At 35.9% G+C, this 13,765-nt stretch overlaps 1 protein-coding gene across 2 annotated transcripts in view; it reads right to left on the reverse strand.

Annotated features, from left to right (window-relative positions):
* REEP3 (receptor accessory protein 3) overlaps positions 1 to 13,765 on the reverse strand; it is a 79,180-nt gene that overhangs the window by 49,187 nt on the left and 16,228 nt on the right. For both annotated transcript variants that reach the window (XR_004903414.1, XM_036026901.1), the window contains exon 2: positions 354 to 426. Coding sequence is in view for 1 of the 2 variants with exons in the window: in XM_036026901.1 (XP_035882794.1) it covers positions 354 to 426 (73 nt within the window). In the remaining variant the exon portion in view is untranslated. The remainder of the gene's footprint in view (positions 1 to 353; positions 427 to 13,765) is intronic.

A 13,765-nucleotide genomic window follows, 5' to 3' on the forward strand; every position in this document is an offset into this window, starting at 1 on the left:
TTTCAGCCCTGGCTGGTATAGCTCAGTGGATTCAGCGCTGGCCTGTGAACCAAAGGGTCACTAGTTCAATCCCCAGTCAGGGACATGCCTGGATTGTGGACCAGGACCCCAGTAGGGGGCATGTGAGAGGCAACCACATATTGATGTTTCTTTCCCTCTCTTTCTCCCTCCCTTCCTCTCTCCAAAAATAAATAAATAAAATCTTAAAAAAAAGACTAATTTCAGTACTTCATTTATATTACACTTTTAACCCAAAATATTATGCCAGCTGTTTCTAAAATAATGACAGTTTTTCTAGTGTTGTACATAAAGGTACATTAATTAAAATTAATTACTCATAAAACTATACTTACATATTCCTTCACGTTTTTGGTTTTCACAGTTTTGTATGAATAATATGCAGGATACAGCATTCCAAACACCAACCTAAAAGTAAAAAGTACGAGATGATTAATCAAACAGTGCTTTTAAGAGCTCATGAAAATATCACCTAGCAGAAAAATAGAATGTACATGGAACACATATGACACTGTCAATTTGTATGAATATAAACTTGTGTATAAACTAAATCTCTCAGAAAAGCAAAAGGGAAATACACTGATTTTTTTAACAAAAAATAATTTCAATATTTCAGTAGAAAAATGCAAAAAAAGAGTCCCAACCCTACTAGTGAGAGGTAACCACAGACAAAACTTTACTGTATGCAAAACCCTACTTTTATCCATGTGTAATAGACATCAAATATGATGCACACATACACGCACACACACACACACACACACACAGTTTGTGGCAATGGAAAAGTAGTCATTCATTTCTAATTATAATGACAGTGCTGGGAAACAAGGATTGATACATTTACTGCAACACACACATTAAAATAACATTATTTTAAGCATTTATAAAATGGCTAAATCACAAGTAGGACTTGTTTTAATGCCATCTGCTAAGGTTATTTTACTAAATCCCAGGTCTGAGAGATGTGTACAATACATATAATGAAAGAAAAGACACAGAAATGGCATGACACAGAATATATATGGTTTACAATTGGCATTTTCACATACTACATCATGGAAGTTTTTGTCCTCAAATATTATTCTACTGTATTATTCTTAATATCATCATTGTAGCCTAAACTGAGATTACCGTGTTTATTTAAACAATCCCATATTTATCAGCATTTGGTTAATCTCCTGGGTTTGGCTATTGCACATAAAACTGAAAAACACTTCTGTGTATATTGATATTCACTAACTGGTTGTGATGTTACTGCTTGAAATAATATACCCATTTTTATCTACTACCAAGATACTCCAGAGAGGTAGTTCCACTTTACATTCCTACACATACCAATCATGGGTATCATCATTTTGAAAAAAGTTTGCTGGCTAAATAAATAGAAAAGTAACAATCTCATAGATGTTTTAGTGGTGCATGTCTGAACACCAGTAAGTATGAATTTTTTTCAAGTATTTACTGGCCTTTTGATGCCGGGGGTGTATGACATCCTGTTATCTCTCGTCTTTTTTTTGGCCTGTTTTTTAAAGAATCTTTTATTTTTGAATATTTAAAGTTTTATAGAAAAGTTGGGAAGACAGTACAGTTCCATATACCCCTGTAATGAGTTTTCCTTATTATTAACAGCTTGCTTAGTATGCTCACAATTATTAACCAATATTAATATTATTAACTGAAGTCCACAGTTTTCTCAGATTTCTTTAGTTTTCACCTAGCATCCTTTTTTTTTTTTTCTGTCCCAGGATCTCATCCCAGAATTGCATATTAAACTGTTTTTTGCTTCCTTAATTCCTCTTGGCTCTAACAGTTCTCAGACTTCCTTGGAAATGACCCTCTAACAGTTTAATGGAGTGTTGGTCAGGTTAATTGTAGGAGGCCCATTCTACTGGAATTGTGTGCTGCTTTCCTCATGGTTAGACGGAGGTATAGGTTTTTGGAGGATGACCACAGAGGTAAAGTTCCATTTCATCATATTTTATCAAGGACAGACACTATCAACACACCACTCTTGATGTTACCCTTAACCAGCAGGCTAAGGCATTCATTGCTTGTTAGCTTGGCCACTGTGAAGTGCTCCCCCCTCCCGCTTTTCCGTGCTGTGCTCTTTAGAAGTCACTATGCACAAGGCCACATTTTGATGGGGATTTATGCTCCATTCTGAGGGCAGAGTACCTACATAAGTTATTTGGAATTTTTCTACACAGGAGCTTTGTCTATTCCCCCTAGTTAGTTATTTATATCCAATGATTTATTTGTATCTCTACAGACATGTTTATTTTATACCTGAGTTCTATTCCAATAATATTTTATTTTGTTGCTCAAAGATTTGAACACTGGAGATTTTCAGGTGGGTTCCCGTGTCCACTTTACATACCTCTATAACTGAGAGGGCTTTTTTAAAAAAAAAACAAAAACATAAAACGATTTGTTACTTTCTGCACTGCATTATGTACCAGGCTCCTACTGAGTACTTTCTCCTCATTCCTAGAATCAGCTGTTTCTCCAAGATGCTTCATTTCTTTTATTGGAGGATTATATTTAAGGCCAGATCTGGGTGCTTGGTATGCTCATTGTTACTGAATATTGTCATTGACATTATTATTGACACTGGACATTGTTAGTGCAATATTGTCAATGACAATGTCATAGTTATTGTTACTGGAATATTGATTCTAGGCCCTTCTTGTCTTTTTTTATATGTTAACAATATTTTCTAAGTTACTGTTTATCGTTTGATTTGGTTTATGAAGTTTGCTGAAGTACAGATTACATTAGTGTTTGCTAGGGTTGCCATAATAATATACCACAGACTGGGTGGCTTAAACAACAGATAATTATTTTCTCATATTCTGGAGGCTACGCGTACAAGGTCGAGGTATTGGCAGGCTGGTTTCTTCTGAGGCCTCCCTCCTCAGACTGCAGATTGGCTGTTTTCTCCTGTGCCTTCACATGGTCATCCCTTGCTGTCTGTGTGTGTCCTGGTCTCTTCCTGTAAGAGCACAGTCAGAGTGGATTAAGGTCTACTCTAAGGACCCTCATTTTAACTTAACTGCCCTTTTAGTCACATTCTGAGGTATGGGGGGGGGGGTAGGACTTTAACATATGATTTTTGAGGGGCAATGGGGTATAATTCAACCTATAACACATACTGTAATTTATGAAGTTTTATATTAAATAAGTGTTTGCATTTATACTAAATAAACCTTTTTGAACTGAGAGCAAATAAATACCTACATCTGAAATTATTAGTTTGTTTCCAGTTTATTTATTTATTTTATTTTGGTGAGGGGCAGTAAGTCCCGGGTAACCTTCTTATCCCTGAAGCCTGCAGTATGGGCTGACGTCACCAGAGCTAATGAATACCAAGTCTTCTCCTGCTGGGAATTGTATTCATACCAACTGGCAGCCATATTGGTACCAGTCTCTGCTTTACCTAAAAATATTACCTACCCTGTGAATGCTACTTCACCAGAAGCCAAACCTAGATTATGGATAATGGATTTTTAGTTTTTAGCACAGGACCCAGGGCTTTTCAATGTAATACAGCCCTCCCCCTCCCCCTACAAAAGGCAGAGAAGATTTCCAGTTGAGTAATTTCTAAAAAAGGAACTAATCTCTAACCTTAAGAAATCAGGTGTAAATGAGAACAGAACTACTGCTGTGTTCATCCTCACTGCTGAATCAAGTGGAATCCCACAGTTACCATCAAAGTTATGGTTACATATTTAAGTTAATAATTTCAATCCACTTTGTATTTCCTTTAAATCAGTTATAATCAATGTATTATTTTCCATAGTCCCATATACTCTAGTACCACTGAATTTAAACTCAACCTGAGATTCCTCATTTCTGTCAGTGAATAGCTCTTGGATTGCTTCCCCTGCTTACAACATGAACCCAATCTATAACCCAGTCCTGTTGGTTTCCCTTGGTGAGAGTTCATGCATACCACCATTCTTTTAGTTTCAAACAATGGCTAATAATACACTTAGGTTCATGTCATCTCATCTGACTTACTCACTAGTTTCCCAGCACATGCCTCTGGCTCCACTGTCAGACCAATCTTCCTAATATACCTTCAACACTGTCTTGCTTTAAAGCTTTCTCACCCTCTCGCCAATGAGCCCCTGTAGGAAGTCATCAGAACATAATCTGAAACCACTACTTTATATAAACCATTTAAGCCAATATGGTTTCCTCAATATTGTCTTACATTACTACTTCAGTCCTGGAATGTTTGCCCCTGACTGCAATGCCTCCACTCTCATCCTTCCTCCTCCCCTTTTTTTCCCTTGCTTTCATTAATTCAACCCTTCCCCCAATCCAACCTCTTCCATAGACTTCTAAATTACTCTTTTTTTGAACTTCAAAATTGTAAGAATTAGTCATTTTGCTTTTAGCATATCCTATTTCAGGTTATTTATATATTATTTTAAGGACATAACTGACTTTCAAAACAGATAATTTTCTTACATTTACTAAGGATTGGGTGCTAGATGATACTATGTATATGGGTGCTTTGCCTTTATTTTTTAACCTTTATATTGAATAGAACCAGTCAAATGAATAAAACACAATATCAATAACACCTACCTTTTGTAAGAATAGAAAGCAATAATGTATTTCATTTGGAACATGGGAAAGACTAAATGTCTTAGTGAATAGCGAGACCATTTTTAAAGACTCCCACTATTAATATTGTAATTTATTACTGCTCCAATATGAATAGTACTTAGTAATTATTACTAAACATCTGTAATATTTTATAGTTTATTTTCTTTAATAATTGGGTCCTACTGTATATGTTTGCAACCTGGGAGGTCGGGCATAAGCCAATGCATGAGCAGTGTATAGAATCAAATAAAGGTTATTTTAGGAGGCCACCTACAAGATAAAACTTATGGTTTATAAAGGAAGTTATTTGCTACAAATAAAATTCACCTATAAATTTGAATATTGTTTCAGTTTATAGAGGCAGGAAAAAATAGTTGCTCATAACCTCTTAGTCTTATTTTGCCTAAAGAGGGAGAACTCTGCCAAAATACTCATGACACCCTTCCCTCCCATTAAGGTAAAGTTGCCTATATGAACACTGGCTATATTGAAAAACACTACTTAGAAAAACGAAATAAAATTTATGGAAACTTAGTAGGGGAAATGCTCCTTATATCATTTTTCATACGTGGAAAATACACCAATTAGCTATTTTCTGTACAGATGTTCAGACACAATGCATCCTTCACTAAAATTATTTTAGAGAATCAATAGCATGTTCAAAGGCAAATCTCAGAAGCAAACGCTGAGTGCTCTCAATACTAGAATGTCATTTAAGCATAAAAATTATCAGCATAATTTCATAAAAAATTGATTACAGCTTATTTTTGTAATTAAGAACTCAAAATCAGCTTACTATAGAATTTTTTGAAGATGTAGGAAAGCATTAAAAAAGACAAAAATCACTAGTAATTCCATTACTGAATGAACCGCCTTTCTTTCTTGTTAAAGGCTATTGTACATATTTACATATATATTTGTTAGAATTTTATCAAGCTTTTCATAAGTCTGATATATCCCAAATGCTTTAAATTCCTTAAAAAAGCATCAGTAATCGCTTAATAACACAACCAATCAAGAGTTAATTTACATTTAAATGAGTTATAAAGCACTAATTCCAAAACATCTAAACTTCTTTCTTATTTTTGTCATTCTTTAAAAATTATGAAAAATGAAAAGACACAGAAATACAATAGTGTTAATATAAGAAATCCCCTATACCTATCACCTAGTTTTAAGAATTATTAACAGGGATCCATTCTTAACATTTTGGTATTGTCTTTTCCAGTTTTTTCCCTAGAAAAGGTTTCTAAAAAATTTAAAACAACATAGTTTAAAGATGATATTTTCAAAATATAATATTTTATTAAATAATTTAAACATAATTAATTTGACATCTTAGAGCCTATAGATTTCTATCCTGCCCTTTCACTAACTGTTACATTATGAGCATTTTCTTATATCTTTAAATATTCTTTAAGAACATAAGTTAACACCTACATAGTGTAGTATTCCCTCATGTAGATGAAAGTCATTGAAATCATTTCCTATGTCTATTATTTTAACACTATGATGAACAGTCTTTCTGTAATTACTAATAACAGCAGCTATTTATCAACATTTCATACTAGGCAGGATGTTAAGCACTGTCCAAAAGTGATGGGCAAAAGTAGATTTACAGTAGTGAGTATGTGAAACAGAGTTTTTTCTTGTATTGTTATTTACTGTATTACTTTCCAGTACAACACTGTAAACCTACTTTTCCCCACCCCTGTATATGAAATTTCATGTGTGAGATTTACTTTGGAGTTTAGTAAAATGAAAAGCTTCCTGATTGCCAGGAAGCTCACAGGTAAAATTTGCTGTTCAACTAAACCAACTACGGTGGGTCTTAAGGCTGGCATATTTACCCTTGTAGTCTCCAGAGTTTGATTTTTTTACTTTATTGTTATTTTTTTCTAGTCTTAAGTCTCTTCTTTTTATTTTAACATATACATTTGGCAAAAGAGTTCTCGAATACTTTGAAAGAACATGCCAAAACACAGGTAGTTAAAATGTAGTAGTTACTACAATCAAGCACAAGATTCATCTCTAAGTTCCCAGAGAACAAAGAAAAACATTTTTTAGTTAGGCAGCTGCAACTGGGGACCACCAGCAGTTCCTCAACTTTGCCATACATCAAAATCACCTGGAGAGCTTTTTGTTTAATAACATGTTTTTATTGTTTTTCATAAATTTAACATAGGTTGATGTTAAATTTTAACATCAACAACTTAAACAACAGAATAAGGCAGAAACTACAAAATAAAAGTATTCTCCCATTTTGAAACAATCTATTTCCCCAAAAATAAGCATGGAAACAGTTTCTTGATGTTTTATAGTAAAATAGTTTAAATAGAGAATATAATAATAACAAAAAGTATAAACACTCAAAACCTCATCATTTCCTAATTATTTTACTATCTATTTGCTATGCTCTTAAAGTTATTTATATCTACACTATCTGTAGAAATTCTAAGTATGCTGTGCAGATCTTTTCCCAGCTCCTCGTTCAGTGACTTCACATTGGTAACTTTAAATAGGCTTCTTGTAGGGAGTAATTATGTCATAGAAATTAGCAGATGGTATGAATCAATCCACTTTCCTCCAGTTGTTAAGCATCAGAGTAAAACCATTGCCTTTATGTGTTCTTAGTCAAGGGAAACTATAATCTGTTTCTATCAGGAGGACAATAGAGGGAATTCTCAAAACTTAGTGAAATCATAAAGGCAAGCTATAATGGCAAATGAGTTTACAAAGGGCTTTTAAGCAAAATAAAAAAAGATAATGAGGGCAATAGTTTTCAGTCCTGTATCCTAGTTCAATTCTGTTTGAATATTAGATGTGTAATATTAACATAGACTCACGGAATTAAAAAAATATAATCAGAATCTTAAATAGTAAGGAATCCTAGAAATGATCTAATCACAATAGTTTTCTGACTTTTTTTTCAAAGCAGTATTTTTCTTCGAAGGAAATCTTTCTTAGGAACTTCAATGAATAAGACACAAATGCAAATTAATAAGAGACGAAAGTAGTTAAGTTGTTTTTAGAGACCTGAATTTCACTGATTGTAGAATACTCTGAGAAATCATAAGTTCTTGAGAACTATTTCAAAAGCATCCTCTATAAGTGGTTCAGTAACTCCCAAACCTGTCTATGTAGAAGAATCAACTGGGAATGAGAATCTTTGGAAGTGAGGCTCAAGAATTCAAATTTCTGAATTCTGCACCTTCAACACACTAAGGTGTGACAACATTATGCTTACTTTGTTTTTTATTAAAACTGACTATGATGAAGCAATATGCTGTCAGTACAGTAAGTTGGTTTTACTCTGATTGGATTTTTAAAAGTAATGTGATAATGACTGCAGTTACCTTGATTTTTTGCCAAACTTTACCCGGAAGACACTAAAATAAATGTAAGAGATTGTAGGGAGAAGAAAAAGTGCTACATAATCTCAAGTGACAAAATTTAGTAAACGTTGAAAATAATGAATTTGTGTCTGTTTAAGGCGGAATGATTACAACTGGTACAAGGTGCAGAGATAATGGTGTACCTGTGACTGTCCTTCCCACGCGTCACGACGCCACTGGCCGTGCAGCCACTATCTACAAAAGTCTGCGCACTATCACTGCCAAGATAATACGCATTTGTCTTATATGATTTTCAAGAAAAAGAGACTTGTTGCTAAGAATCTCTGTAGTAGAGAACTCCCATTTAGTAAAAACCAGTTAAGTGGCCTTAAAGAAAAATATGAAAATTGCATAGAGGAAGAAAAAGTCAAACCCATGAGAAAACCCAAATCCTGAATTCTATAACCAGTAATACAAGTTTAAAACTGCCAAGGAGAGGAAAAAACAGTAAAAATTCCCTTGAAAGACTTTATACATATTTTAATTATAGTCATCAGGAGCTATGAAGGTTGGAATTTTCATGGTGTCAGAGCTAAACTTCTAAATTTATTCCACAGCTTCTAATTTCTACTCTAAAAGGACAGCTAAGATAAAACTAGGGGAAAGAGATCAATCCACAGTAAATCGGAATGTACTTCATCATCCTTTCGCTCTCTTCTCAGCTACCCCCCACTCCCCACCACCAGGGCTTACTATGTGGTAGACCCAAACCAAAGAGAAATGTTTAAAAAGAACGCTGACTCAAAATACAGTGCACTAAAACCAGGGACTACAAACCCTTGCAGCACTCAAGTAACACCACATCCTGCAGGCAAAGTTCCACAGAATGGCTCACACAGCTAAAAGATGATGGTCCCCTCAATCTATATAGCATTTTCCAGTTTACCAGATATAATTTCTCCATTCTGATTGATTGTCATTACAAGTAAGAACTTCATAGGTAGGTAGGTATTATTGTTCTATTTCTACAGATAATAAAGGTGTAAGGCTAAGACAGATTGACATTCTTAGAAATTAAGCACCCAGCAAGTGCTGAAGCCAAAACATGGTAAATACAGAATTTCTTATCTCAACATCTGTGCTTTTTTTCTATATACCTAAAACAAAAACCAAAAAACAAAACCAAAAAACCTTTGTACTTTAAACAATGTATAACTCATAGCACACAGATCCTCAATATTAGTAGCTGAATGAAATCAACATTCAGAAGTTATCTGAATAATTAAAAAGATATCTGAGACCCATTTTTGATTGTGTACAGAGTCTACCTAGAGGAATATCCACAACTTTAATCAACATTCATACAATCTCCTATTAAACTGGTTAGGTGGCTATACTTGGAGTTTAGAATTACTCATATCATCTGACCAACCCCTGCTTCCTGAGTAATCCTTAACTCAGAGGAAGTGTTTTCTCTATTTCAACCCTTAAGCATAGGATCTGTTAAAACCTGAATTTACCATTAGCCTCATCAACATGGAAGATAATGAGAACTCAGTTGTAATCTAAGGTTCAAAAAAGGTTCTGGTGAAGAAAAATCACACACAAACCATTTCTGAAAATGTTGAGAAAATCTCCTCTCTTAAAATACATGCGCCTCTAAACAAATAAAAAGGTGAGTAAGAAAAGAAAAAGCCACACAGATTCTATCCTGTTCTGTGCAATTTATTCAGTACCATGTGATCACGAAGTGAACTTCTGTGAAGTCAGATCTAAAATTGCTGTTAAGTCTTCCCATTGAATGTTCATATCTACAGTACAACCCAAGTTACAGTCATCTACGTCACGTCACAGATGAGCACAACAACTCTTTAACTGACTCCACCTGATCTTAAGTGAGTTTAATATTGTGCTTTCAAAAAATTTCCTCTCCATTGCAGACAAACAGGATTGTAACAGGGTGCAGCCAAGAGGGGGGACCCAAAAAGGGATTTGGAATGGGGTCCAGAACTCAAGGTGTTCAGGAAATATTAAGATGTGCTCACCCCTTCCCCTTTAGGTGTGAGTTGGGAGAAGGGACACATGGAGCAGGGCCACTGAGAGCTGTTTTGCATAGCAACAGCTTTGTAGCTAACCTCTGGCCACATTTAACATGTCTATAACCTTTAACTGGTTGCATAGATATGTTAAATAGCTGTGGCCATGCTCTGAGCCAGGGGAATGGAAGTAACTTCCCCCCAAGATGTAACTGGGAGGCAGGTCCTCCAAGTTACAGCAGGTCCTCCAAGTTACAGTGTGTGCGTGAGAGCTTGGAGAAGACTGGCTCCATGCCATGGGGCCAAGCCTGCCCAGACTCACGATGGCAGCCCAGTAAAGCTGGAAGGATATGGGAGTGCTGGCAAGTATAGCTGGTGGTGAGAGGAGTCAGAAATGGGGCTGCAGAGGAAGATTGGCACAAGGATTAAAACCCAGATGCAGCAGCCATTGGGGGGAGAACCACTTGGTTTTGGCAGAGTGGGGACTCTCATGGCCATTGTGCAGACAGGACCATGCAGCTGTGGCAATAGAAAGGTGAGCCACTCGGCTTTGCCAGAGTGGGGACCCCCGCAGCTTTACAAGGGGAACCCACCACAGGGCTTTAGTAGAGATCCCGGTGACACAGCTGAGGATGCTGGGAACAGAGGGAGGCCTACCAGCCAAGACGGATTACTGGGAAGAATGGGGGGGGCTGCCTGAGCCCGGACTTCTATTTCTTTTCCTGAGATACGGTACCCCAGGCTGGGCAAAGGGGGAAGGGAGGATTGTGTGTGTTTGTGGGTGTTTTAAGGGACTTTGCGATTTTGATGAAGTAGTAGGGTCACTACTTTAAGTCTGTATAGCATTAAATAAACATTTCCTTTCCTTTTCACTAATCTCTGGCATAGAGAGATGTCTTTCCTATAAGGCGCAGACAGAATGAACCTGGGGCGTTCCTTTCAGTAATAGTACATTGCCCTTGGCCCCCCCTTGTTGTTCTGTAACAGGATCACTGATAGCTTACTCTGTGCCAGGTACTGTGTCTTCCAGCATTTGAGACACAACAGTGAACTCGTCACTGTTTTTTAATTTAAATTTGTGATGACTTGGAAATCAAAACATTCTATTTTCATATTTATTAAACCACTTCCTTCCTGTCAGTTGTTCAAATCTTACTGTAGTACCTCCAGTATCTGCAACTCAGTAAAATTTTCTCATGCCACTCCCTGAGCTAGAACAATCTCCCTCTTTATATTGAGAACTCTTCCTTTTTCCATACTCTGAAAAAAGGATTACTGTCTTTCATTAATGAGGCTGAAAGAAGGTTTGGTCTCCTTATTTTGTATAGCAAACAAACAATAATAGAAATTAAATTATAAAAAAACCCAACCAGAATATAAAAATTAAACACTGTAAAAGCATTTAAAAATATTCTCTGTTCTTTTGAGATGATCAACTGATTAAATGTCTAAGTTCTTGCTTTCTACAAGAAAATCGGAGAGGTGGTAGCCTCATCCTATCTTGAGTAACAACTCACAGAAAAATAAAGCAAACATGTGCCACAAGAACTACACCACCACCTAATTTAATTCTGACATCAGTAATCACAGCAGCACAAAACCAGCATGCTGGCTGGTTGGCACTACCAAGCCCTCTGCCTCTTGGGCAACATCACTGATTGTTTCATGAAAAGCAGTTTTGGATGACCCCACTTCCACTCTTGAGAAATGGTATGTATAATAATCTCTACTAATTCTGACTTGGCTGCTTTTCTCCCTAAAAAACAGTATTAAAATGATGAAACAAATGGCAGTTGATCTATCAACTGAAAAGAAAGGGGTGTTAAAATTCCTCATCATAGGGGACTGGTCTATGTTAAGGAAACTGAAGAGAAATGATAATTAAACGCAATGCGTGATCCTTGATTGAATTCTGTATTAAAAACAACAGTGCAGCTACATAAGGCAATTTGAATATGAACTATACTTTAGATGTTAATATCTTATCAATGTTACATATAATTTTTTAGGTGACAGTAATCTTGTGGCTAAAAAAAAACAAACAAACAATGTCCTTGTTTAGGAGACATAGTAATTAGGACCAAAAAGTCATAATGCCTTATGTCTTTTCTTGAAATGTACAACCATTCAATTTTTAGGCCAAATTTGAACAATCTCAATTTATTCTCAATTTAAAAAAACTTAATAATATAAACTAAAAAACCAGCAGGCTCTAATTCTTTCTCCAAAGAAATATAAAGAGGATGGAAATGTGGTTCAGCATTATATAATTTTGCCACCCACTCCGGAAACAGAAATGAGTGCCTAGCAACAGCAAAGGGTCATCTCAGGAGAGTGCTGATTGCTCACTGGAGCATTCTAAACACAGATGCTTTTCCATCCTTATCACTTCCAGTCCCTACTAAACACATGCTGGTTACCTTGGATCCCAATGCCACCTAATGAAAACCTTCCTCCTATGACAATCAATAACTGCCATCAGGGCAGCCTTAACCTGTAGGTTACACCTTGAAAAAGAGGCAAAACAAATTCTGAAACATCATAAAAAAATAACTTTGTGACAATATATCTGCATTCTTCTCCGGTGATCATATTTCTTTTAACATATAAAATGTTAGTGTTTTTGTGGATATTCTTCTGATACTATATCACTGTCCCCAGCACCCCGGTTTTAGCAGCAAGGTTGAAGCATTCGGCACTTAGTAAACAGGTTATGCATGATATGTGCATAAAATATTTATGCTTATGGATGGCTATGGTAGTAGAGCTTTTCTTAAAATAGTAATCTTAATGTTCAAGAATAGGTTTTTATTTTCTTTAAATGTATACCCATTCAAATTTTAGATTAAATTGGAAAAATCTCCAATTCCTAACCAGTCTTAAAGTTGTTTTGTTAAGATTTTATTTTTAGAGAGAGGAGAAGGGAGGGAAAAAGAGAAGGAGAGAAACATTGATGTGTGGTTGCCCCTCACACATCCCCAACTGAGGACCCAGCCAGCAATCCAGGCATGTGCCCTTATTGGGAATCGAACCAGCAGCTCTCTGGGTCATAGGCCAGTGCTCAATCCACTGAGCCACAACAGCCAGGGCACAGTCTTAGCTTTATAAGCACAAATAAAGACACAGAATGCTCTAGTTCTTTCCCCAAAACTATGTAAAGGGAATAAAAACACAGTCCAGCATTTTATGATGCTGCCACCACTCCAGAAAGAACAGTGAGAGCACCTCTCCCCACGTTTCTTGGCTATTTGCATGAGTCCTCTACTCCCTCTTTGGTGTAAAGTCCATTGCTCATTTTTGTTTATATTTTTTAAATATGAGCCATTTGTCACCTTCATGTTATATTTTTCTCCCACTCTGCCTTCTTTTTCACTATCTTAATGGTGTCTTTTCATGAACTGCTTAATTTTAATCTTTCTAATTTATCATTATCACTCTACTCATTTATGACTAATGCTTTTTGTGCCCTGTTTAACTGTTTCCCTTACGTCAACATTATAAAGACATTTTCCTCTATTATATTCCAGAATCCTTGTTTTACTTTATATCTGCAATCAGACTGCAATTGGTGTTTTGTGTATGGCCTGGGTCGGGGGCTGTGATTATATAGCTATATAGACATAGGATCATTATTATAAATAACCTTTCCTCACTGCTCTGTAGATAGGACTCCAACTAGAGTCTATGCTCTTTCATTGGCTCATTTGTCTATTCTTGTCCCAATACCACATTGTCTTAATTACTGTAGCTTTGTAATAA

The sequence above is a fragment of the Phyllostomus discolor genome, chromosome 5, assembly GCF_004126475.2.
Source record: "Phyllostomus discolor isolate MPI-MPIP mPhyDis1 chromosome 5, mPhyDis1.pri.v3, whole genome shotgun sequence".
Taxonomy (NCBI): domain Eukaryota; kingdom Metazoa; phylum Chordata; class Mammalia; order Chiroptera; family Phyllostomidae; genus Phyllostomus; species Phyllostomus discolor.